The following is a 27103-nucleotide window of genomic DNA, read 5'->3' on the forward strand; positions in this document are numbered from 1 at the left end:
TGGTTCCACTGCCAGTTTCTTTAGGACCGAGAACCATGGCCTCCTGGGCCAGTGTGGCACTGTCAAGATCAGGGTTGTGTCCTCTAATTGGAATTTTCTCAAGACCTCAGGCAACAGAACCAGAGGGGGGAAAAGCATAGCATTTGGAAAAATGCCAGCTCTGAGACAGAGCGTCCACCTCTATCGCCCCGTCCCAGCGGTTCAGGGAGAAAAAGAGGGGGGCCTTCGGGTTTTCCCCTGAAGCGCAAAGGTCCACACATGGGATCCCCCATTTCTCGATAATCATCTTGTAGATGACTTGACTGAGGACCCAATCGCTTTCCCTCAACTTCCTCCGGCTGAGGAAGTCTGCTCTCTGGTTTAATTCCCCCTTTAGGTGAACAGCTGATAGTGAGAGTACCGTGACCTCGGCCCAACTGAAAATAATTTCCGTCAGACCCCAAAGGGAAGCTTCTGGTGCCCCCCTGTCTGTTTACATAAGCAACTGCTGAGGAATTGTCTGAGCGGATCTGCACATGATGTCCCTGGAGCTCCTGTTGGAAAGCTCTGAGAAAAATGGCCCTCAGTTCTCTCCAGTTCGAGGACTGCACCGCGTCCTCGACTCACCAGGAACCCTGTGCCAAACTCGCCCCCAGGTGTGCTCCCCAACCTGTGCCGCTTGCGTCTGTTGTCACAATCGTGGACACAGGCAGAACCCACTCCAGACCCTGTGATAGGTTTGCTGCCTTTCTCCACCACCACAGGGATCTCTTCACCCATACAGGAATGAAGACCGCCGAGTCCAAGGACTTCTGAGTGCGGTCCCAAACTTTCAGAATGAACCACTGTCCAGGGCAGAAGTGCAATCCTGCCCACTTTACTGCTGGGAGGGCAGCTGTCAGCAACCTCAAGGCTGACATGGCCCTTCTTATGGTGATTTGGTGATTGCCCTGCAGAACTGCCAAGGCTCCGTCTATTTTGGCAATTTTCTCTTCGGGAAGGAAAACTCTCCTCTGGGTTGAGTCCAGGATGTAACCTAGGAATGTAATCCTCTGGGATGGAACCAGGCTGGATTTCTCCAAATTTAGGAGCCATCCCAGATGTTCCAGAATACCCCTTGCTAACTGCAAATCCTGGACCAGCTGCTCCGGGGAAGGAGCAAAAAGCAGCAGGTCGTCCAGGTATGCGATTCCCTGAAGACGCATGAAGGCCAGAACTTCCACCAAAACCTTGGTGAATATCCGGGGCGAAGAGGAGAGCCCAAAGGGGAGGGCTTGGAACTGCAGATGCACTACTTCCTCCCCGGACCTTACCGCCAGCCTGAAGAATTTCTGACTGTCCTCTGCGATCGGAATGTGCAGATAGGCGTCCCTTAGATCTATGGACGCCATGTAGCAATTCGGAGGAAGTAGTGTTTTTACAGAAAAAAATGGAATCCATCCGAAACTTTTCCCCCAGTCTTCCTCCCACCGGGGTTAACCTGTCATTGGGGCTTTCGGGGCTGTTCTGGAGGGCGAAAAATCGCTCCCCCGCGCCCTCTGCCCTTGTTGGTCCAGACTTTTTTCTGAGACTCTGCTCCTGGAAAATTAAACTTCCTTTGTGAGCGAGTCTTCTTTTTAGGCTGTTCTCCCAACTTTTTCTTCAAGGGGAAGGCCTTCTTTTTATCGGCCGTTCGATCAAGAACCGCCTCCAGATCCGGACCGAACAGCAAGTCCCCCTGCCAGGTCTTTAACCAAAGAGCTCGCCTGGCTGAATTGGCCAAGGCAGAAGATCTAGCAGACATGTGGACCGATTCTGCTGAGGCGTCAGCAATGTATGCGATCCCCTTCAAGAGCATTGGGAAGGAGGAGAGAATCGTCTCCTTTGCAGTCCCAGCTTCAATATGAGCTTTTATATGTGTTAGCCAGTGCTCCATGTTACGTGCCACCACTGTGACGGCCATGGAAGGCTTAAGGTTGCCTAGAGAGGAATCCCAGGACTTTCTAAGTAGAGAATCCATCCGTTTGTCAATGGGGTCTGCTAGCACCCCCATATCTTCAAACGCCAAGTCTGTTTTTCTGGATACCTGAGAGAAGGCTGCATCCAGTCTAGGTGACTTGTTCCATACAGCAGCTTCATCCTCTGAAAAGGGGAATCTGCGCTTTAATGCTCTAGAAAAGAAAGGTTTCCTTTCTGGGTCCCGCCATTCCTTTTTAATGGTATCTACAAGGACCTCATGCACCGGAAAGACCTTTTTCTTCTGCTCTCCAAGACCCACTTACATTCCGTCATGTAGAGACAGAGATTTTTTTTTCCTCTTGGATACCTAGGGTGGTGTGAATTGCCCCCAAGAGCTCTTCCACTTCCTCCAAGGAGTTTATATCGGGAGGTTCTGGAGGACTCGCCGTCCACCTTCTCTGCGTCTGATTCGCCTGAGGAATGTGAGGATGCACCATCGGATTCATCCTCTAAACTAAAGCCTCTCTGGAAACCCCCGGTAACTCCTCACTGACTGAGGGACCTGAAGGACCAGGTGCGACATTTTGCTGTGCTGGCAGAGGACCGGCTGGGGGCTGCATAGGCTGAAAATTTTCAAACAATGCCTTGAAAGATTGAAAAGTGCTAGAAAGCTCCTTAACAGAAGCTGCCAGGTCAAAGCTCTGTTCCATAGAGTGTTCCTTAACTAAGCCTTCAATGCATTTACTGCACAAAACCTTCCCCCAGGACTCTCCTAAAGTACTCCTACATGATGGGCACATGTAAGGGCTTGGTCTTTTCCGCAGATATGTCCTGAAATGACAAAACAAGCGCCAGCATCAGCAACAGTCTTTATTAAAAAAATAAAAACCATGTGACCAACACCAGGAGTGCACCTCCCAGGACCAACCCCCACCAGGGTCCCAGACGTGCCTCTCCTCCCCTCTGACCACTAAGAGGGGGGTTCACCCGTGGAGCTAAGTGGGAACAAGGTAAGGGAACACCACCCCAGGGTTCCACTTACCTTAGTATGGCTGGTGCTGGCGTCACCCGGCACAGAACGGGAACCATCTGTCTCAGACATCCCTCTGGCCAGGGGAGTGGTCTGCCTCAGGATGCTCCTCTGGCAGACACTACAGCCTTAATGGAGCCCGCACCAGCCATCGCGCCATTCGTTTATCTGTCCCGCGGCCAGAACCGGAAGCCACGGGTCAAACGGAAGTGCCCTCCCCGCCGGAAATTACGTCGCCCGTCATCTGACTCAGCGCTGAGCTCCATGCTGACTCTCACAGTGAGGGGGATCTGGACACTTCCGCATCGCCCTCCCCAGGCAGCTGAGAAATGAACACCCAGGCCTCCACATTCCCCAAGGAAGGACAGGGAGTGCAATGCCACAGCAGGTAACCAGACTCCCCATCTGTGCTGCTGTGTATGAGAAACCACTGTCTCTCCCTTCCAGGACCGTACCGGCTTCAGCCTCACCAGCTGAAATAGCCCAGGTTCCTAGCGATGTCTCCCTTCTGGAGGAAACACCAAAACTGACGGGCTGAAGGGAAGGGGTGACTTAAAAGTCTGGTGGAGGCGGTGTTTCCTAAGAGGGGAGGAGCCGAGGTCTCTCAAGTGTGCTGTCCTGAAAGACGAAAGAGGGAAAAGTTAGTTATATACTTACCTCCTCTGTGCAGTTGGTTTTGCACAAAGTAGCACCGATCCTACTCTTCTGGGGTCCCTCAGCGGCGCTCCTGGCTCCTCATCTTCTTGAGTGCCCCATTGTGGAGCCACTCTCCCTCAGGGCACTCGTGCAGATGCGCTCCCGTGTCCTGCTGCTGCGTCTATTGACACAGACAGCAGGACTTGACCCCGCCCCCCACTCCATTGGATTTGATTGACAGCAGCGGGAGCCAATGACTGCGCTGCTATCAATCTATCCAATCAGGACCCGAGACCTGGTGTGCTTGTCCCCGTCACTGGAAAAACCAGGTTCAGATAAGTAAAAAGGGGGGCTGCTGCATCACACAAGGTTTTTCAACCCCTTTAATCAAATTTTGGATACAGTTCATCTACTTTTTTTACTTTTCTAATCAATAGTTCACTTTTAATAAATTCCTTTGCTTCTTTAACCTGTACTGTTATAGATTGTTTTTTTTAATAGGTATAAGAGTCTAAAATGCAGTAACTTTATAAATCTGTGTTAACGTTAAAAAATACTTTTGGTTATAGTCTCTTGTTATATGTGTATGCTTCTTGCGCAATAACGCAGTGACTCTCTTTCATTCAATAGCATTCACAAAAGTTTTTTTTTTAGATATAAAATAATGTGAATCGCATCACGTGAAAAAAGGTAAAAAATAAAAACCTTGCATCTTTGTATAGTCTATAGGTATATATGTAAATGGGGCACCTCCAGTATTTACAAGTAAATACTCCTCCTGCTTTCAAGCTCTCTCATCTCCTCCTCCCATGCTTGTCTCCAGGATTTCTCCAGAGCCTCTCCCATCCTCTGGAACTCGCTACCTCCATCTATCCAGCTATCCCCTATTCTTGCTACCTTCAGGCAATCCCTGAAAACTCATCTCTTCAGGAAAGCCTATCACGTCTCCAATTAATCTCCTACCACTTCCACCAGCTCATTCCCCACAGTTACAACCTTTTGTACCTCCTGCCCCACCCTTTTAGATTGTAAGCTCTTCTGAGCAGGGCCCTCTTAATCCTATTGTATTGTATTGTATTGTATTATAACTGTATTGTCTCCCTTTTATATTGTAAAGCGCTGCGTAAACTGTTGGCGCTATATAAATCCTGAATAATAATAATAATAATAATAATAATAATAATAATAATAATAATAAGGACAAAGATATCTGCAAATGATAGAACATTTTAAAAAACAAAGTATTTTTTCAATGTTAAAAAATAGAAAAAACACACAGAATGCCTTGTTAGGTATTACATAGGCTTGGTGAATATGTGACCTTATAGGGACTAAGGCTTTGGCTCAGCCCCATGAAAACATCTGCTCCCTTTGCAGGTACACGGATGAGACCTCTCTCTCTACTGGAATCAAGGTACACCCCCAGCATGCCCTTCCCAAAAGGTCATCCTAAATAATACAACTTGTAAATCAACTTAAGAGCCAGCAACAGAAGGTTCTCCTGCCCTGACCCTCAACCAGGCATCCAGGCCACAGCACTGCTGTGAAGACTTCAATCACATCAAACAAGAACATGTAGGAAGGAGGCATCTGTATAATTCCCACTAAGAAGTCACTTAAACACTGACAGATGCATCTGTCATATTGCACCTTCAACTAACCTGACATAGGGAGGCTTGACACACTGCGATTGTCTACCAATCCCTGTAGTTCTTTCACAATATATCCATGAGCATCTTCTATAGAAAGCTGCTGTTTCTTAGTCTGTAAGATATTTAGAAAGGTATTACATTTTATAGGCAATACACAGTACTGTGTATTAGAATAATTATTATACATCGTATACAATTACAATAGAATACTAACATTATACATAAAATAAGGATTTTTGATTTACCTTTAAAATCTTTTTCTTGGAATACAGCAACAGGACGCTGGCTCCTTTAAATCTTAACAATGGGTTATATGCAGCTACTTACAGGTGACTGGACACTGGCAAACAGAATTGTGGAACAGCCCATAAAACCTCTCCCACTCCCAGCAAACCTCAGTTTTGTAGCAAGCCATAAAAGGAAAATGCAAGAACGCGTAGGGGGTTCTGGTCCTGTATTGGTCCAGGTACAGGACTAACTTCCCCACTTTGGACTGGTTCAGGTCCAAAGTACCTGAATCAGAAGTACCCGATTTACCCCCAATTTATCATGGCCCTGTTCACAGTGTACTAGCCTGAACACCTGTCCCCTTTTCCTTGTGCCTGACATCTGCCATATAGGTAAGGGAATCCTCTGAGGGGTACTCACAACCTGTGCCACGGAACACAGTGCAGCCACTCTGTGTCTCATGACTGAAAGCTTTTAAGCTTTTGGATAACCCGGTGAAGGTGTACACAGAGACCTGGGCCTCAAATGGAGCTTAGGAGGCAGTAGAATGCTTGTCCTGTAGCAGAGCATGTGCTCAAAATAACAAATGGGCTAAGATACCGCCACAAGATACCGCCTCAAGGGGCAGGACTTTGCACACAGTGTGGGTTACAGCCCGTCTGAATTGTTCTAAGAGGATGTAAACACAATTACCACAGCAGCTGGAGCAGAAAAAGCATTGCCATGCATGGCCGTGAAACAACATTTGCAGTGTTGCAGCCGCCCAGCAGCCCAAGTACTCATGCTGCCCACCCTTTTATGCCTGAAGGCAGAGGCAGGGGATCCAGGGACTACACCTACAAATAGAGCAGGGGAGAATTAGCATAGCCTTCAGGGACTAGATCACATCAGTGCAGATTGGCACTGTCCTGGACCTTTAGGGAACCGAACAGATAACTGCACCTAGCTGTATAGCAACACTAAGGGTGAGCGCCAACTGCAGGGTCCAGTGCCAGAAGCAACATGAAAGTACAACTAAAGGCAGAACTTTTTTTTTAGTTTTGGACAGAGTAGAACACGGTCAGTTTTTATTGATGTCTGTGCCCCTGTTAGGGAGATTCAACCTCTCCATTTGTCCTGTTTACCATTATCACTGAAAGTTAAAGTAAAGGAAAATCACAAATTTTGGGTTGTCCCCAAAAAAGTAATAGAAGGAAAAAAATCTTCCAATGGGGACATTGGTTCTGGTGACCTGGGTGTCCCCAAGAGAGTCCCTTAATATGCAGGGGTTTCCTCTTATTTCCTGTTTTGGCTATGGAACAGGGAAATCTCCACAATAGGACACAGATGGCAAAACAAATTATCTGACAGGGGTTATAACCCTCCAATAATACATCAGAAATGTAAAAAAAATAAAAAAGTTTAGCCTATAGTTCTTCTTAAAAAGGCTGGCCTAACATCTTCAAAAGACAAAGGAGGGGTACAATCTCAAAGTCTAGGTCAAAAGGCACCGATCCAAAAGCTGCAGGAGGTAGCTACAGTGGCTGTGGGCACAGCTTTTTGAAAAAGAGATTCTCAGTGCGAAAATAAGCAAGGAAACTTCTTAATTTTCCAAATACAATCATAAACCAGAAACCTTCTTTCAGTAGACAGAGGTCGTCCTTCAGCTAAAGACATTAGCAAAAAAAAAAAATTTTTTTTTTAAATTGAGGATTGCTGTGAGTGGGAGCAGGTCAGATGTGCTGTACCACAATTCTGTTTGCCTAATCTCCTGAAGGAGGCTGCATATAGCCCATGGTTAAAGACTTAAAGCAGCCTGTGCCCTATACTATACAATTCAGAAATGGGGTATATTCCGTGCACAGATATTATTACAATCCTTACCATAGCAAGGTTCTGTTCCATTAAAGCAAAATTTTCTTCATAGTTACTTATTTTTGCAGAAAGCTCTGTAATTAGCTTGTTTTTCTTCTCAACCTCAGCTTTAAACTCATTTATCATGAAAGAATATTCTTTTTCCAATCTAAACCAAGAACAAAAACATGAGTTCAAAATAAAAAGGCCTTAAAAAAAAAAAAAAAAAAAAAAAAAACCCACACTCAATAACATTAAAATTTCAATATTCTAAAGAGATATATGTGAAATAGTCATAAGGAAAAAAAACACTGTATTGTACTGTACTGTATTGTGACACTTACTGCTTAAGCTTGTCTGTCAGATCTTCAGCAATGGATTTCTCTCTATTATAAGCCATTTCCACTTGCTCAAATTTTTTTTTTAATTGCTCCAGCTCTGTAGCAGTTTGTGCTTGGCTGGCCTTTTCCGTTTGTAAAGACACCTCAAGATCCTGAATCCGCAACTAATAGAAAAAAAAATCAAAATAATTGTAAAGGCTGCCTTGCTCATCACCAATACACTTCCAAAATGACGTTGGATTTAATATTAATTAAAATATTGGTTATTGCTGTGGAAATACAGACATGTATGGATATTTGTAGCATGATGTTAACGAATCTTGTGGTCCTATTCATTTTAAATAGCACTACAGCACAACTGTGTTGCAACACACCACACTGTGTGGTGTGTTACCAACAATGCAGCATATGCAATTTTTGGGTTGTCTTGACATAACGCACATCAACCTGCAGGCACTTTCTGCAGCATGTCAGAAAGTGGATTCGTTTTCAGACTGAACCAGATAATAAAAGTTAATATTATATTTTATGCACTCTAATAGTCATGTAAAACAATTTTTAAAAAGTAGCAACATAATTAAAAAAAAAATAAGTCTTCTCATGTTGGAATAGACGAAATAGTTCATTCTCAGTGTTTGCTGACAATACAATGCTATGAAGGGTGATAACCTCACAACAGGATATAGCAAACTTACAGGAAGACCTCGATAAAACTGAGGTGTGGACAACTACAGGGCAAATGAGGTTTATTATTAATACATGTAAAAGTAATGCACTTGGGGATTAAAAATATGAATGCAGGTTACACTCTAGTGGGAGAACCTCTGGGGGAATCTAGGATGGAAAAGGATCTGTGGGTCCTAGTAACCAACAAGCTAAGCAATAGTATTTAATGCCAAGCTGCAGCAAGCAAAGCTAGCAAACTATTAGCATGAATTAAAAAGGGTATTTACTCCAGACAGAAGACTATAATTCTACCACTGTACAACAATCTGGTTCAGTCACATTTTGAGTATGTAATCAAGTTTTGGTCTATAGTTCTGAGGAAGGATGTGCTGGAACTGGAAAAAGTCCAGAGAAGGGCAAGAAAGCTGATAAAAAGGTACTTGAGGAACTCAGTTATGAAGAATGATTACATACATAAAATGTATTCTCCCTGGAGAGGAGATGCTTAAAAGGAGATATGATTTCAATGTACAGTAAGTCCCCTACTTACAAAACAGTTCCGTTCCGGAAAGGCTGCGAGGGGTGATCTGTGTTATCTGGCGGGGGGAGTTCCCCTATAAGAACACAAAGGAACAGCAGGGGAGATTGCTGCACCAACACTGCTTGTGTTGGTACGGCAAACTGTCAGTTTTTTTTTTCGTTCAGCCTGCTGGGTTAAATGAAAAAAAAAAAAAAACTGAGTGTGTGTACGCGGCTTTACAGGATTGGACATGCGAACACATGTTCTCATCTTTGCAAGTTAAATGTTCGTATGTAGGGGACTTACTGTACAAATATCTAATTGGGGATTCTAGCATAGGGAAAAACTATTCAGTCTCAAATCGCTTAAGACACATGGCCACTCAATGAAGTTGGACAAGAAGCAGTTTAACCATAAAGTACACAGATGGTTCTTTAATGTTAGAGCGGTAAAGATGTGGAATTCCTTTCCACAAGTGATGGTTTCAGCAGGGAGTGTCCATAATAAAAAAAACAAAACAAAAAATAAAAAAAAAAAAGACCTCTTAGATGGTGCATCTTAGCAAATGCAGTATACAGGGATATGGGAAATGGTAGAATCATAAATACATACACACTCATACACCCATACAGGTTGAACTGGATGGACTGATGTCTTTATTCAACTTTACCATCTATGTAACTAGGTTACCTGGATAACTTCAGAATTAAACTTGGACTCAAAGTGTGCTGCTCTTTCTGCCTCTATGTTCTCTGTCAATTTGTTCACCCTCTGACTTGCTGCCTGCAAAAGACAAAAGTACATTGCAATAGTGTAATTGTAATTTATAGTGTGTGTGTTTTTACCTAGTGACCAATTTCCCTATTTGGAAAGCAGAAGAATCCTAGTTATTTGAATGATAGAAACCGTATAGAGTGGAGACTGTGGTATATACATGTTTCATGCATAGAAACGTTATTATCAAATCATATTGTTTACTTCTAACTTAAGAGCTGGTTCACACAGGGGCAGCCCGACTTGCAGCATGACTCTGTAAGGCAACTTGCACATGACTTCAGCGGCAGCTTGCAAAATGACTTCTGTATAGAAGTCAATGCAAGTCGCTCCGAAATCGTCCCAAAGTAGTACAGGAACCTTTTTCTAAGTCGGAGCGACTTGAATCGTTCCTATTAGAACAGTTCCACTGTACAGAATGGAACACGACTTGTAAGGTGGCCAATTTGCCTGACAAGTCGTCCCAGTGTGAACCGGGGCTTACTGAAGGGAAAATATATTTGATAGAAATAAAATTAGGCGTGGACAGATCAGGATTACCCTTTGCTGCGACTGACAGATTTGATGGATTAAAAAAAACAAAAAACTCATTAAATTGAATAAAGCTTATTGAATCCAAGAGTTGACCAAGTGCATATAGCGCTTGATCCTGTTCAATTTAGTGGTTCCATTGGGGATTAAAAGTCCCTCTTTGCTAATTGTAGTTCCACGTCATTTTTTCAAGCCCACATTATGGGCTTTCTTGCGGGGATAGGTACAACCAGCACTGATCCCCCATTTTCTCGTTCTGCTCACTGTTCTTTTACCATTATGAACACAGTGCTCATCGTTCATTCGTAATTTCAAAAGATTACTCAGTTCTGTGCCACTCTGTGATCTATCTGCCAGTACCTGTACACAAACAGCCCCAGCTCATGTATTACACAGACCTGCAGCACTGTGTGATCTTTCTCTTTTAAAAATGAATCATAAGAGCTGTCAGGACCAGTGCAGCGCTAATTACCCATTAATACAAATGAAAGATCTCTTTGTGCTGCAGGGCTGTGTGATCCACTGGTTGTGGCTGTGTAAAGGTTTACAAGCAAAAGATGGGCACAGCACCCCAGGTTGTGCGACATTTTTTTTTTAATAGTAGTACTCGTCCACAGCAGCGCCTGCTCCCAGAAACCAGTGCTGTCACTCACAAATCTGTCTTTCTTGCAGTGTTGCTGGACAGCGAGAAAAAAAAACAAAAAAAAACCTGTCAGACAAGCGCTGATTGGCAAGCACAAGAGGGATTACAATGGGACCAAGAATTACATGCACTTGGTTCCTCAGAGCAGGGTTGCCAACCGGCAGTAAACTTACTGACATTTGTAAAAATCTGTGATTTTTTTTTACAATTGCCAATAAATATCAGGGGCCGATAATTTCATGTTTGTTGTCTTTTTAAGTGTAAGTCAAGCAAATTACTGTGTTATAGGTATTGTTAGTGTTTCCATATCATGTTTATAATGTTCAAATATTCACTGTGTTAGTTTTCAATAGGAGTTCTGTAATTTCTCAGGTTACAGGTAAAAAAAAAAAAAAAAAAAAAAAATGCTTCGCCAGTAAATTTTCCATGTTTTGTCAGTAAAAAATGCTGTGGGAGGTTGGCAACCTTGCCTCAGATCCTTAAATAAAAGTTACAAAAGGATAATGATACTTATTCTTTAAAGATCTTGCATAAGAACAGCCTAAATTCTTATTACTTCTGCAATGCATACTAGAACATTATGCCTTTACGTTGCAAGGGGAATCTTTGGTTATACTTTAACTGACATCACGTCAGCCCTTTGTTCTTCATATGAATGAAATGGATAAATACAAAAGCAGCAAAAATGTTACATTGCATCTCTAAGGCTCCATTCACACTTGTGCGATTTGCCATGTGACTTTGGCCATCAATATCACAAGATAAATCGCACACCATTCTTTTCAATGGCACCCATTCAAATCACGGCAACTTAAAAAAAATAAGAAGGTGCCTGGACTACTTTGGTGGGACTTTTGATGCGACTTTATTCCATAGAATGTAAAGTCGAATCAAAATTGCACCAAAAGTGTCATCAAAGTCACACTGGAAATTGTGCGACTTTGGAGATGCGCTAATGTAAAAGGTGCTTGAACCATGCTTTAAACTGTGTTTACAAACACTGTTCAAGTGCTCCATAAAATGACAGCAGTCACTACAGTCAATGCTATATTACTTAGAAAGTCCTAGCTGCCATTTTCACAAATAAAAATTGCTCAGGGGGAGCAGCAACAGTGAACGAAGAACAGGGCATACTACGAACACCATGTGTACTTTTGATAAAGTTTATGTGGGTGTACATAGCACGGCTAGATTCCAGACTGGTTAATGTTACACCAGTGTTACACTGGTGATAGACCGTATCTTTGTGCCTACCAAGAAGTAAAAAGGAAACCTCCAGCATATTTGGAAAAGTTAGCCCAGCATATTTGGAATAGTGTGGCCCTAAAAAGGGTACATAAAATGGACAACTAATGGAGGAGGTGAAAAATCTGCGTTAGTGGAGCATGATAATCTTGATTACTATTTTGGCTGCTGTAACAATAACAACTGTGATAAGCAGTACACATCTCTATTTGGGAGGCCTATGTGCTGCTAAGATATATATACACACACACCTGTGTCAGCCTGCAATTCCAATAGCATAGTGGAGGAATTGGAGACTGTTACAATTACCGTATTTATCGGCGTATAACAATAGGATTTTTAAAACAGCTTACCTGTAAAATCCTTTTCTTTCGAAGGACATCACGGGACACAGAGCCACAGTAATTACTGATGGGTTATATAGGTATCACTGGTGATTGGACACTGGCACACCCTATCAGGAAGTTCAACCCCCTATATAATCCCTCCCCCTTGCAGGGATACCTCAGTTTTGTAGCCAAGCAATATAGTGTATTAGAAGAGGGGCGGGACCTCTGTGTCCCGTGATGTCCTTCGAAAGAAAAGGATTTTACAGGTAAGCTGTTTTAAAAATCCTATTTTCTTTCTCGAACATCACGGGACACAGAGCCACAGTAATTACTGATGGGATGTCCCGGAGCAATGCTACCTGAGGGGGGGAACCACGACCAAGTAGGGTGCAATCAGACCTGAGGACCCTGTACCGCTGCCTGCAGCACACTACGCCCAAAGGCGATATCCTCATGCCTTCTCACATCCACCTGATAGAATCTGGTGAATGTATGAACTGAAGACCAGGTTGCGGCCTTGCAGATTTGAGCCATAGAGGCCCGGTGATGCACTGCCCAAGAAGCACCAATAGCCCTTGTGGAATGTGCCCTGATCTGAAACGGAGGAATCTTCTGTTTCAAACCGTAAGCTTGAATGATCAACTGTCGAATCCATTTAGAAATGGTAGCTTTTGAAGCTGCCTGTCCTCTATTGGGACCCTCTGGCAGCACAAACAAAACATCCGTCTTGCGGATCTGAGTAGTTGCCCCTAGATAGGCCTTAACTGCTCTTACTACATCCAACGAATGTAGAGATCTCTCTTCCGGAGAACAGGGATCTGGAAAAAAGGAAGGTAGAACAATGTCTTGGTTTAAATGAAAATCAGAAACCACCTTCGGTAAAAAACTAGGATGAGGGTGTAGTACCACTCTTGTGTATAATCAAATAAGGCTCCTTACAGGAAAGAGCTGCTAATTCTGATACTCTTCTAGCAGAAGAGATGGCCACCAGAAAAATTAATTTCCTTGTCAACAAGACCAAAGGAATCTGACTTATTGGTTCAAAAGGCTGTTTCTGTAACACAGCCAGGACCAAATTCAAGTCCCAGGGGTTTAGGGGCACTTTAACCGGAAGATTAAGACGCATCACCCCCTGCATAAAGTTTCGGACCAAAGAATGCGAAGCAAGTGGCCGCTGAAATAATACTGATAAAGCAGAAACCTGGCCCTTGATGGTACTCAAGGCCAGCTTCATCTCTAATCCCATCTGTAGAAAATCAAGGATTCTACCTATGACATATTTCCTGAGATGCCAACCTCTGGATTCACACCAGGTTATATAAGCCTTCCAGACTCTATGATAAATCATACTTGAAGCTGGCTTCCTTGCATTAATCAAGGTAGATATGACAGGACCTGAGAGCCCACGACTCTTCAGAACGTGGGTCTCAATAGCCAACCCGTCAAATTTAGCGTTTGTAAGGCAGGATGGAACACTGGACCCTGAGATAACAGGTCTGGGCGTACCGGTAGGGTCCACGGGGAACCCACCGTCATCCTTACTATTTCTGCATACCAAGTCCTTCTGGGCCAAGCGGGGGCCACCAGAAGTACCGACTTCCTTTCCTGCCTGATCCTGCGAAGGAGTCGTGGTAGTAGCAGAATAGGCGGGAATGCGTAAATCAGAGAGAACCGATGCCACGGAACCACCAACGCATCCGTCCCGCATGCAAGAGGATCTTTTGTCCTTGCCACAAATCTGTCTATCTTTTTGTTGAATCGGGATGCAAAGAGATCTACATCTGGAACCCCCCATCTTTGGCATATGGCCCAAAAGACGTCGGGATGCAGAGACCATTCCCCTGGAAGTAACTGCTGGCGACTTAGATAGTCCGCCTGCCAATTCTCTATTCCCGGGATGAAAACTGCCGATATGCATGGCACATGCATCTCTGCCCAGACTAAGATCTGGTTCACCTCTTTTTGAGCAGCTCGGCTCCGGGTGCCTCCCTGATGATTGACATAAGCCACTGCTGTGGCATTGTCGGACTGGATCCTGACCGGACAACCCTGTAGCCTGATAGTCCAGGCTTTTAGAGCTAGATGTATCGCCCGGATCTCCAGAATGTTGATGGGTAAGGTCCTCTCTGTCTTGGACCATACCCCTTGGACCGCAGCCTGTTCCAGAACTGCTCCCCAACCTGACAGACTGGCATCTGTTGTTACCACCGTCCAGGTAACCGGTAGAAAGGATATTCCCTTTGGAGCTCAGCACAGGACATCTTTACACGTCCATCACCTAAGACACTGGCGTAAAAACTGAGGTATCCCTGCAAGGGGGAGGGATTATATAGGGGGTTGAACTTCCTGATAGGGTGTGCCAGTGTCCAATCACCAGTGATACCTATATAACCCATCAGTAATTACTGTGGCTCTGTGTCCCGTGATGTTCGAGAAAGAAACACACTTTTTCCCCTTAAAATCAGGGGAAAATCGTGGGTGCGTGTTATACGCCCATCCCCCCCGCTGTTTGTGAGCGGAGCGAGTCGGCCGCCGATATACATACATAGCCGAGTGTACTCGGCTATGTTCCGCTAGCTTTGCTCACAGTCACGCCCAGTCCCGCCCTGCGATGGACATAACACAGGGACTGGGCATGACTGTGAGCGGAGCTAGCTGAACCTAGCCGAGTACACTCGGCTATGTATGTATATGGGCGGCGCTCGGCTCCGCTCACAGTCACACCCAGTCTGGGTGGGACTACGAGAGGAGCCGAGAAGAGCCGGCTCTGTGTATCTCGGCGCCATTTTCAAACTGCAGTGACACTGACAAGTCACTGCAGTTTAACTGCAGCCTGGGCAAGGCTGCAAATGTCACTGACAAGGCTGCAGATGGACACTGACAATGCTGCAAGGCTGCCGGTGGACACTGATAAGGCTGAAAATGTCACTGACAAGGCTGCAGGTGGACACTGATTATACCCTGTACACACGGTCGGACATTGATTGGACATTCCGACAACAAAATCCATGGATTTTTTCCGACGGATGTTGGCTCAAACTTGTTTTGCAAACACGCGGTCAAACAAAGTTGTCGGAAAATCCGATCGTTCTAAACACGGTGACGTAAAACACGTACGTCGGGACTATAAATGGGGCAGTAGCCAATAGCTTTCGTCTCTTAATTTATTCTGAGCATGCGTGGCACTTTGTGCGTCGGATTTGTGTACACACGATCGGAATTTCCGACAACGGACTTTGTTGTCAGAAAATTTTATAGCAAGTTCTCAAACTTTGTGTGTCGGAAATTCCCACGGAAAATGTGTGATGGAGCCTACACACAGTCGGAAATTTCCGACAACAAGGTCCTATCACACATTTTCCGTCGGAAAATCCGACCGTGTGTACAGGGCATAAGGCTGCAAATGACACGGACAAGGCTGCAAATGACACGGACAAGGCTGCAAATGACACGGACAAGGCTGCAAATGACACGGACAAGGCTGCAAATCACACGGACAAGGCTGCAAATCACACGGACAAGGCTGCAAATCACACGGACAAGGCTGCAAATGACACTGGACAAGCATGCAGATGGACACTGATAAGGCTGTAGATGGACACTGACAAGGCTGCATTGATGGGCATTTAAATGTAAGTTTTTTCCCTTAAAAAGTTTTTTTCCTTAAAATTCCCTCCTAAACTTGGGGTGCGTGTTATAAGCCAGCGCATGTTATACGCTGATAAATACGGTATGTATTAGCGTCTCTGCGTGCCTGTAATTTATACCAGCTGGTAGCTTTTTTTTTTTTTTTTTTTTTTAGGAAATTTTAAAGAAAAAAAATCAGTAAACACGGAAATTAAAAGCCAGCTATTATGTTTAATAAATTAAATTGCCTTAAAGACCCATTTATATATGTCTTACAGTTGACTAATGGCTGACAAATGAAGGGGCACATAGTTGGCGTACAGTACATAGTTGGCGAACCTCAAATTTTGGACCATGGTAGAATCATCTGGCACAGTGACAATCTACATTATGTTGCAACATTTACCTCAAGGTCATTTCTCAGTCTCTCTTCTCTTTCACGGCTCAATTCAAGCTCACTTTTATGTTTCCTCACAGTATCCATATGTGTATTGTTTTTTAAGTTCAATTGATGCAAGTTTTGTTGTAGCTCTTGAATGGTCTCATTTTGTTTCTAGATCCGAGCACAAAAAATTTACAATATTAAATATGCTTTTTTCCCTTTCTTACATTCAACACTGCAAAACAAATGACTTTAAGCTCGTGCTTCAGACAGAACACCCAAATAGACATACAGGGGTGGATTTAGTAAAAGTGTGCAAAATCTAGTGCAGCTGTGCTTAGAAACCAATCAGTTTCCAGGTTTTTTGGTCAAAGCCTAACTGAACAAGCTGACGTTAGAAGCTGATTGAATGCCATGCACACGCTCCAGTTTTAGTAAATCAACACCATACTTACCTGAATAACAGATTCCATCTTACTCTTGTCCAGCATTTGCGACTCCAGCTCTTTCCTGTAGTTTTCAATGGCTTGGTTTTGAGTTTGCAAATCCATTTCAAGAGCTTTCCGTGTATCCTGCCAACTGAACTCTGTGGTCTGGAAATGCCTCTGTAAAGTTTGCATTTTTCTGTGTAGTTCGTCAATTTGTTCTGTAGAAGGATAATTAAATAGGAATCAATGTTTGCAATCATGCTCAGAGAAAAGTGTATGCAATTAATTGGAGTAAAGACTGAGGTCAGCTGAGAGGACAGAGGAGAAAGCGAGGGTGCCTCAGAGAAGGGCCCTCAATATATGATGCTCCTGCAAAAGAAGAGAGACGGGTAACTTCCTGACTAAAGAAAAGGAATCTGAAGACAACCATGCCATGGACCCTTCCACCATAGCACTATGCTGGTAAACTCTAAGAAGTAACAGAGTGCAGAGGCGATTCCAAATTCTTTTAGGGCACAGAGCAGCCAAACGTTCCCCTAGTTGACCAGACTAGTCAGGGGATCTTTGTGGAGAAGAAGGGGGATAACACTGAGGGCTACTAGGTGCCACTGATGTCCTTACATTGCCCCAGGCAAAGAGAGTTTCTTTCTCAGAGGGAGAGGGTGGTGCCAGGATGGCCTTCAAAAACTAGAGCCTAGTTTGAGGGGAGAATAGATGCAGCCATGCACAGCGCTGATCTCTTCTCCCCTCTCTTTCCCTTCACACACTTAATGTAAGCAATGCATTAAGGTAAAAAACATTTTTTAGGTTCAGTATCACTTTAAAGTGGTTGTAAACCTAGTTGCACAACTTTTACCTACAGGTAAGCCTATAATAAGGCTTACCTGTAGGTACTGGAAATATCTCCTAAACCGTGTAGGCTTAGGAGATATTGCACCGACATCATCGGCGCATGAGCACTGAAGAAAGGGCACAATTGTGCCATTTCTAAAGGGCCCATCCTGTGACCGGCGGCTCCCGCGCATGCGCAGGAGTGACGTCACTCGACTCTGGCCAGTCACAGAGCTGGAGTCCACAGCCCTGGAAGGAAGAGGGGTGAAGCGGGGACATTGTGGGCTTAGTTTGCAGGCAAGTGCAACATAATGGGCTAGTCTGCGATGCAGACTAGCCCATTATACTTTTACTTTGCAGGGGAAAAAAAGAGGAAGTAAAACCTCCTCTTTAAGGGCAGATGATTCATGTAGCAGTTACTTCCTCCGATTGGCTACGTTAGAGAAGCCGTCTGATGATGTTACAATCTCTGATGCGATTTTGTTCCTGGTGTGGGACAGGAAGGTCACGTCTCCCACCCGGAACACAGTGCTGTATACTGTATGTAGCCTCAGCTACAGAACCCTGTGAATAAACAACGTTTACGCACTCTTTTTGAATTGTGACAGGGAATGCAAGGAAAAGATCCCCAGCCTGCTGTCACAGCGAGGGGGAGATCAGGCAGATGCTGAACATGTTGCACTCTATATGGGTGTAGCATGAAACATGTTCACAAAAGTGAACTTATCCTTTAATCCTGTGGAGCCACATATGCATATTTGCATTTGTGCTGGTGCTCTCACTAACAGCATTGAGTCCCGTACTATTGATCAGGAACTGGGAGGCCCAGTTCCTGATCACCTGGTCGCTGTGATAGCCTCTGACTGGCTAATACAGTGATCAGTCACTGCTTAGCCCACCCCTGTATTTTTCCTCTTCTGGAATGGAGAAAAAGATATGTAGATAGAAAAGTGTAAGCAAAAGAAGTATGTGTAAAATAAAATAAAAAATTAAATACAATAATAATCTTAAAAAATAAAATTAAAAAAGCTAGATCAGGATCAATGATTGGAGTCAGTGAATTTTAGGTAGGAAAAAAAAATTATTTATATATATATATATATATATATATATATATATATATATATATATATATATATATATATATATATATATATATATATAAAAAATTCTGAATTTAGTATCAGTGTGAGTGTGTTTTAGGTGGTATATAAAAAAAAAATAAAAAAAAATATAGGGCAAAACTTTTACCATTGTTTCTGGGCCCTACTATAGGTACAAACAACAAATTAGATCTACATATGCGGTATTGCTGCGATCATCAGAAGGAGAAATTATTTTTATTTTTTTCAGGACATACCCATTACCATTTATCACCAAATTTGTCCTGAAAAATACAAGGTAATAATATATACAGTTTTACTACCATGTATCATAGTTGCAAAATTGTGCTCAGGCATGAGAATTTGTTTTACCCTCCGTCATGAAGGGGTTAACTATCTTTACAGTAAGAGTCATAAAGTTGTGTTTGGAATAGTGTCAAACAAGACTCACAACACAGATACTGTAGATATACTGCATGCGTCCCTGCAGATGGGAGAGCAGAAAGACAGGCCCACTATTTTGTGGCACTATTAGCCACAGCAAAGATTTATAACACTGTAGACAGTGTTATTTAGATTTAAGACAAATTTAAAGGCTAGGTTCACCTTTTGAACCAGGTTACGTTACACCTTAAATACAAGTGTAGCATGTTGCAAATTCCTCCCCTTCATCCTTAAACTGCTTCCCCGTGACAGCAGGTAAGGAATCTTCTCCCCTGCAGCTGCCATCACATTTAAAATCGGCAACAGCCACGTCACTCATTCAGGCTGTCACTTCTGCAGAAGTGGCAGCCTGACCATCGTTAGCAGGTTTGGGGTAAAGTTGAATCCATATTATAAATGGCCATGAAGTGGACTGCATGTGCAAAGATCTTTATCATTTTACCTTTAAAATGTCCTTGTATTTTGATGGCGTTTTTTTTCTCCTCTTCCAGAGCCATCCTTTCTATACCACATTGTTTTCTTGCCACTGCCAAATCATATTCTAGACTTTGGCGAACTGCCTCTCCTTTCTCAACCTCACAACGAAGCCGGACAACCTGGTTTTCCCATGCCCGCAACTTGCAAAGTGATTCAAGAAATATAAAAATCAGCATATAAAATTACTATTATTAACTTCTGCAACATTCAAATTAAACCAATAAATCACAGGTGCCAAGTCTTTCTTGATATTTGTATGCATTTGAATTCTTGTGATGCCTGCATTTCAGCACAGCTGTTACTTTTGAAACATTCTCAGGGGGGCAACAACGTAGTGTGTTCAGCAGTGTTGAAGTGGGACAGATTTATCACAATATTGTATTTCATGTAATGTGTCAATATCTTGCACCATTGTTTTGATGCATAATGCAAAAAGTGGCAGATTTGCCACACTGTTGCGTTATGTAAAAGTGTGGCATGTTTGCCACATACTGCAGACTTCCTGCAATTTGCCTAAAAAAATAGCACCCGGAAAGTGGTTTAAGAAGTCAATTTCAGATAATTGAGCCGATTTAAAAAGTGGTCAACATCACTAGATCACCATGTTAATGCTACCACAATCTGCTTACCGCGTTTCCCCAAAAATAATACCAAGTATTATATTAATTTTGGCTACTAGAAACACACCAGGGCTTATTTTCAGGGTATGTCTTATTAATTTACGGTATGTTCAATAACCTACATTTATTCAAATAGTCATGTCATCATGACGATCTTAAAGTGGTTGTAACCCTAAAAAAAAAAAAAAAAAAAATATCCCGACCCTTTAGGCTGGGTTTACACTCATGCAAATTGGATGAGGCTTTTCCTGCATCCAATTCGCAGAGCAGGAGATTATGATTGGCTCTCAAATTCGGCCAAAAATTCGGGCTGAAATCAGACCTGAAACGGTGAATGGAGAGGCATGGGACTCCTGCTGTGAGCCACTGCATGTTCTAGTGTGAACTCAGTCTTAAAGCATGATAGACAGCATAGTGCTTGTGCTGTGTCATTTACCTCTATTTTCTAAAAAACTTGGAATAAAAACAATAAAATGTTTTTTAAAAAGTTCCTGTGTCTCCCCGTCAGCTCAGGAGTCAGCATTATGACTGACTGTAATCCCAAAAATAAACTCTGGTTAAAGTGATTGTAAAATGATGCAATCCGTTTTGTAAAAAGGATTATATACTGTAATGTGCAGTGTGTCTCCTTTTGTAACTTTATTGTGGAAAATACCTTATTTACAGCGCCGCTGGGCACTCACGTGACCCACCGGAGTGCTTCTTCCCCGCTCCGAATACTGCAGAGGGAGGGGCCCAGATCCCTGCTGACATCAACCCCGCTCAGAGCACTGGAGAGGCAGGGGCTGCTGGTATCAGCCAGGAAGAGAGGAGAAGATCTCCAACGGGTGACATGAGCGCCCACTGGTGCTTTAAATAAGGTATTTTCCACAATAAAGTGACAAAAAAGGAGACACACTGCACATTATATAATCTTTTTACAAAACAGATTACATGTTTTTACAACGACTTTAACTAGGGCTTATTTTCAGGGTAGGGCTTCTATTACAGCCATCCCGGGAAAAAAAAAAAAAAAACACTAGGTCTTATTCAACAGGGTAGGACAAATGTGCAGACATCGGGTTTAAACATTCGCAAAACAAGATGTGGTACTGGCAAACATTTAGCCACAGAAGGCAGAATATGAACCCCGATCAATTTGCACATATTAGCATGGTGCAACATTTGTAAATCGAGTAACGGTGTTCATAAAATGCCCCCACATGTTTTTTGCAAGGGTGGTGCTTTAAGGAATTAAAACAAACTGCAGTTACAGTAGAATTTAAAGGTGAAACTTTCCCCCCCCCCATTTTTAAAAAAGTAGGAGGGTTGTAACCCTTGTAAGTTTTTGTCTTTCCCATTTTTGCCCCATTGGGGAGATTCGCTTTCACTTCCTACCCCATAGCTAAAACAGGAAGTGAGAGGAAATTCTTCCAAAGTGAGGGAATCCCTGGTTATTATCAGGGTCTTCAGAACTCGTGTCTCCATTGGAAGAGTGTTTCCCTCGATTACTGTTCTGGTGACAACCCAAAGTTTGGGATTTTAACTAGTACTCTTAGTGATATAAAAATAGAGAGAGAGTGAATCTTTCTAATGGGGGCACAGGCAGCAGTAAATACCTGCCAGGTGTTCTAATCCCTCTCCACTCTATCCAAAAAATGGGTTTTAGTTATACCTTAAAGAACAACTATGAACAACAAGTGAAATCAATCACTGAACTGCTAATGCTAGTTGGGAACATTGAAGCTATGAAAACATTTTTACATTAATCTGATTTCTGTGATTAAATTTGAATGGCTGTAATAAAGCAAATCTATTGAACTTAGAACATTAAATGTTTTCTGCATTTGAGACACAGGGAGAGAAGAGCCTACTGTGTATGCAAACAAATAGGCAAATGGTGTTCCCAGATGATTAGAATACTGACAAAAAGGTATCAGGTTTACTAATGCACTACAGGTTGCATGTATAAAATGACAAGCCTTGCGAACAGCTACTTTTGCTTTCACTCGGTTTACTTTACATTTTTGGCTTAAGCGCAAGGTTATTTTTGATAATCAAGCTCAACTTGTCAGCCCAGGAGCTGAACCAACCAGTGTGTCACTCCCCCTGCAATAACAAATCACTACAACAGTGATACAAAATGCTAACCATAACATACAAGGCCATTCACAACATCGCCCCCATCTACATCACCAACCTCATCTGCAGATATCGCCCAAATCGTCCCCTCCACTCTTCCCAGGACCTCCTGCTCTCTAGCTCCCTTGTTACCTCCTCCCATGCTCGCCTTCAGGACTTCTCCAGAGCCTCTCCCATCCTCTGGAACTCCCTGCCCCAGTATGTCCGATCAGCCCCTAATCTGTCCACCTTTAGGAGATCCCTGAAAACTCACTTATTCAGGGAAGCCTATCCCAAATCCACCTATCCCACCTAAGCCTATCCCAAAAACAACTGTCCCCGAGCCACCCCCATCAAATCATTCTCTGCAGCGATTACCTTTTGTACCACCACCCCCTCCCTTTAGAATGTAAGCTCTACGAACAGGGCCCTCCCGTACCTTTTGTATTGAACTGTACTGTAATTGTGTTGTCCCCCCTATACATTGTAAAGCGCTGCGTAAACTGTTGGTGCTATATAAATCGCATATAATAATAAATAAATAATAATAAATAATAATAACAATAATAATTATTTGCCGATAACATCATGATATTGATCACTATTACTAATGATCTTTTACTTTTTCCCCCCTTTTCCCATGCGAAGGGGGAAAAAAAAAAAAAAAAAAATTGAATAGATAAAACCATACTGTACCCCAAGCCAAACAAGTAATACTTTGGGCAACCTTGAAGTCAGGTAAGGTCACACCCAGGTAACAAGGTGAAAAATCAGCCTAAGGTCACCCATAGACGGAGCAATTTGCTTTCCTGAATCCCTCCAGCGAAGCCTTTACTTCCCCCACTGGAAGAACACAGCGATTATTGCTAGTGGCTATAACAGCCGCTAGCAATACATCGAATGTAAAATCCAGCAGGTTGGTTGTACCCAAGTTGATCGATCAACTTGGGTACGTTCAGCCTGCCCATACCTGGTTCGGATCTTGCCTGGTTCCTGCTGAACCGGCAGAGATTTGAACCGTCTATGGCTGGCTTAATGTTCCTTTAAATAGTTTGTTTGGGCCAAGCTGCCCCAAATTACCTATTTACTGCACTAACAAGTGTTTTGTATTAAAAGGGATTGTAAAGCTTCATTTTTTTTTAAAGTAACAAGCATGTTATACTTACCTCCTCTGTGCAGTAATTATGCACAGAGTGGCCCCGATCCTCCTTTTCTGGGGTCCCCCCCGGTGGCGCTCCTGGCTCTTCCTCTTCCTGCTGCTGTGTCCATTGACACAGGCAGTCCGAGCCACTGGATTTAATTGACAGCAGCGAGAGCCAATGGCTCCTGCTGCTATCTATCCAATGAGAACCCGAGACAGTGGCTGGAGCTGCTGTGCTCGTCTCCGTCGCTGGAAAGATTGGGTTCAGGTACGTAAAAGGGGGGCTGCTGGATCAGAAAGGGTTTTTTCCCCCTTAATGAATAATGCATTAAGGTGAAAAACCATGAGGGTTTAACCCTTTAAACTATATGCAAGCTCAGGTACATAAAATAAACAGCACTGTGTTCTGGCAGTGAGACAGGAACTTCTTGTCCCACTACAAAAACAAAATAGAGTCAGGCCGAGCACTACTCTGCCATTCACAGAAAGCTTTGTATTCTATAAATGACTACATAGCTTTCTCCAATTGGCAGGGATGTGGATGACATTACAAGCCAGTCAGAGAAAGCTAAAACTTCATAGAATACAAAGCTTCCCATGAATAGCTGAGCAGCACTAATCCTGCCTCTATTTCGTTCCAGGAATGGGACAGAAGTATCTACCCACTGCCGGAACACTGTGCTGTATACTCTATATAGCTGAAGTTACATACAATTAATGCAGCGTGTCCAGCAACTGCAACTGTTAGTGCAGTAAATAGTGTTGTGGAATCTCATATTAGCCAATGTATTTCATATTGTATATATTGATTTGCATATATTGATTATTATTATTATTATTATTTATATTATTATATAGTAGTGGTTTTATCAATATTATTATTCAATAAGTAAAGCAACAATTATTAATCTTTAATAATGTATACTGTGTTTTCCAGATTTAGAAAGTCTTCATTTATAAGTGTTGAACTTTAAATGACCTCTGCTTTATGACAAGTACTTGTAAACAGGTGTTCTCGAAAATGTATTAAGATAGTCTACTGGATGAAAGTTCATTAGAATAGATTCAAGTTATGTAGAATGGTCTCAGACAGATAACAAAACAGGTGGTTAAAATAATTAGGTGGAATACAGGAAAGTTATGTACAGAACATTAAATTAAGTTTGACAAGGTCCAACAAAGGTCTGCTTGTGCCCTCATTAAAACTGTTAAAATACATACATATAGTGAGACATATAACACATCTGGTGGGGTTATTGAAAGTTCATTTTCCAAATGTCATAAATCTGTCATCCTTGAAGCTAGTATCAAGATAAGGAGAGTCTGATAACACAGCTGGGTGCCAGACTGTCTCTATACAGGTGTTTTTAATTGGACAAAAACTGTTATAAATCACTTTAATGAACATATAGGAATTTTGGGAATAATTAAGTTTATCTGGTTGTAGAACAGGTGTCAGATTTATGGTTGGTTACTTTGATGTAGATCTTAGCGACCAATCATATGTAAGAGATATGTTAAGATAAGACTTGTAAAAGAGTATATAAATGCAAGCTCTGCAATTGTTAGACAGACAAGTCAGATAGGAGCTCATAAGGCTGAACTCTATGTATGCTGCCCTATTGCACGGGTCATAGAGGTCAGAACCAATGGGCAAGTATCTGTCCTAACTTGTCCCCTCGGACAAGTCGGATAGGAGCTCATAAGGCTGAACTCTATGTATGCTGCCCTATTGCACGGGTCATAGAGGTCAGAACCAATGGGCAAGTATCTGTCCATAACTTGTCTCCTCGTACGAGTCAGAGAAGACTTCTTAACTTGTTCCAGAATGTGGTCTCAGGTGAATTTCCCTCAAGAACTTGGTCGAGCTGGAACCCAGAACTCTGTGAGGGGACCAGACCACCGGCCAATTGGCTGGTCCCTATCAGGTAAGAGGTTCCCAAGAATTGGCAGTAAAGACCCATTCTGGTTCAAGGTAAGAACAATTCACAATTGTATCAATTGGGGTAGAGGATAAGAATACTTATATCTAATGTGCTTGCATGGTAAGAAACTGTATAAATTAGATCTGTATCTTGTAATACTTTGAACAAAAACCTGTATGTTATCAGCTGTTAATAAACCTGCATTGCTGAAGTTCTGCCTGGTTCGATACTTTACTATTCTACTTCATTTGGTGGCCCGTACGGGGACAGCATAACCTCAACTCCGATCTTGCCTAACTCCATGCTGGTGAGGCACTGAGCTCAACACAATTATGCGCAATTTATATCAGGTTAGCAGACACCTATTATTAGTTCTGCATTGTGTTGTGCCGTGTTTTGCTAGCGCTAGGAGGGGCGGGTGGTTGTTGTTGGGGTATCGCTGTCCACCAGGCAGATCTTTGTGATGGCAGGTTGGGTTTTCTCAACTGTGGGTGCCTTAAAGTACATTGTACAGGATGAGATACCCTGGGGAGAAAATGTATTTATTTATTTATTAATTTTTTTAAATTTTTTTTGTTTTTTCTCTTTTCTCTTTCTTTTCTTTCAATTCTTTATTTTCTGAAGGGGTACCCCTGTAGAGGGTTAATTACTCTCTATGTAAACCTAGGTGTAACATGCATGTTGTTTACCTGGACTGCAAAAATTAGTCAGGATGAAGTTTTGGGGACTTAAAGACCCCTGGAGAACTTGCGTAACATGCATGTTGTTTACCTGGACTGCAAAAATTAGTCAGGATGAAGTTTTGGGGACTTAAAGACCCCTGGAGAACTTGCGTAACATGCATGTTGATTCCCTGGACTGCGAATTTAAGTCTGGATGAGGTTTTGGGGACTTAAAGACCCCTGGAGAACTTGCGTAACATGCATGTTGGTTTCCTGGATTGGTAATCAATCAGGAGAAGGCTTTGGGGTTATCAGATCCCTAGAAAGCCTAAGTTAAAAAACTGAAACAGTACTGATATGTAGCTACTAGCAGAAAAGGTACCTTTGTGGTGTAAAATAAAACTCATGAGTTTAGAAGGTTGATGTCAGGAAAGGTAAGTCCTGACAGGTAAATAAGGTGAAGGTTTTGGAGCTCCATTTGTTAACAAAGTTAAAAGGTATGTATTGTCTTTGTGCTATAAGTGTATGTGTTTATATGTATCTGTTGTAATGGTCTGTGTACTAACTGAGTTAAGATCAGGTTGAGACATTCCTGATCGCCGTGGCAAGCAGGGCTTGGCGGTTTTTCGTGTCTTGAGACAAGCATTTTGGTAAGGAGACGTATGCGCGTACGGTGCCTATTGGCTTTACTCTGAGCACTGCTGTCCATAAGTAATTACTAACTAACCTGTCAGTTTTAATAATTCTGTGAATATTTGTATATTTATATATAGTCAGGAATTTGTGTTCATGTGTATGCATACTTTGCTAGGTGGAGTGACTGTATTGCTATATAGAAAACAGAAGATAATGACATTTTGTTAATGAATGTTCACAAATGTAAGTTAATTTATTTGTAATCTTTGTAGTCTGTTAGGGAATATTGTATGTGTGAGGGAGACTGATCATCTCCCAAATTAGTTTAGAATAAGTCTGTAGTGGTTGTAAAAACGTTGGTGTGAAAGGACCCTGTGTGTTA

At 42.7% G+C, this 27103-nt stretch overlaps 1 protein-coding gene across 2 annotated transcripts in view; it reads right to left on the reverse strand.

Moving 5' to 3' along the window:
- The window catches only part of CCDC171 (coiled-coil domain containing 171), a 97621-nt gene that overhangs the window by 45858 nt on the left and 24660 nt on the right, over nucleotides 1–27103 (reverse strand). For both annotated transcript variants that reach the window (XR_012245260.1, XM_073636715.1), the window contains exons 4-10: nucleotides 19603–19777; nucleotides 16810–17000; nucleotides 16379–16525; nucleotides 9514–9606; nucleotides 7641–7801; nucleotides 7327–7465; nucleotides 5245–5347 (exon numbers count right to left, since the gene is read on the reverse strand). Coding sequence is in view for 1 of the 2 variants with exons in the window: in XM_073636715.1 (XP_073492816.1) it covers nucleotides 5245–5347; nucleotides 7327–7465; nucleotides 7641–7801; nucleotides 9514–9606; nucleotides 16379–16525; nucleotides 16810–17000; nucleotides 19603–19777 (1009 nt within the window). In the remaining variant the exon portion in view is untranslated. The remainder of the gene's footprint in view (nucleotides 1–5244; nucleotides 5348–7326; nucleotides 7466–7640; nucleotides 7802–9513; nucleotides 9607–16378; nucleotides 16526–16809; nucleotides 17001–19602; nucleotides 19778–27103) is intronic.

This window comes from Aquarana catesbeiana, linkage group LG01 (genome assembly GCF_042186555.1).
Source record: "Aquarana catesbeiana isolate 2022-GZ linkage group LG01, ASM4218655v1, whole genome shotgun sequence".
Taxonomy (NCBI): Eukaryota; Metazoa; Chordata; class Amphibia; order Anura; family Ranidae; genus Aquarana; species Aquarana catesbeiana.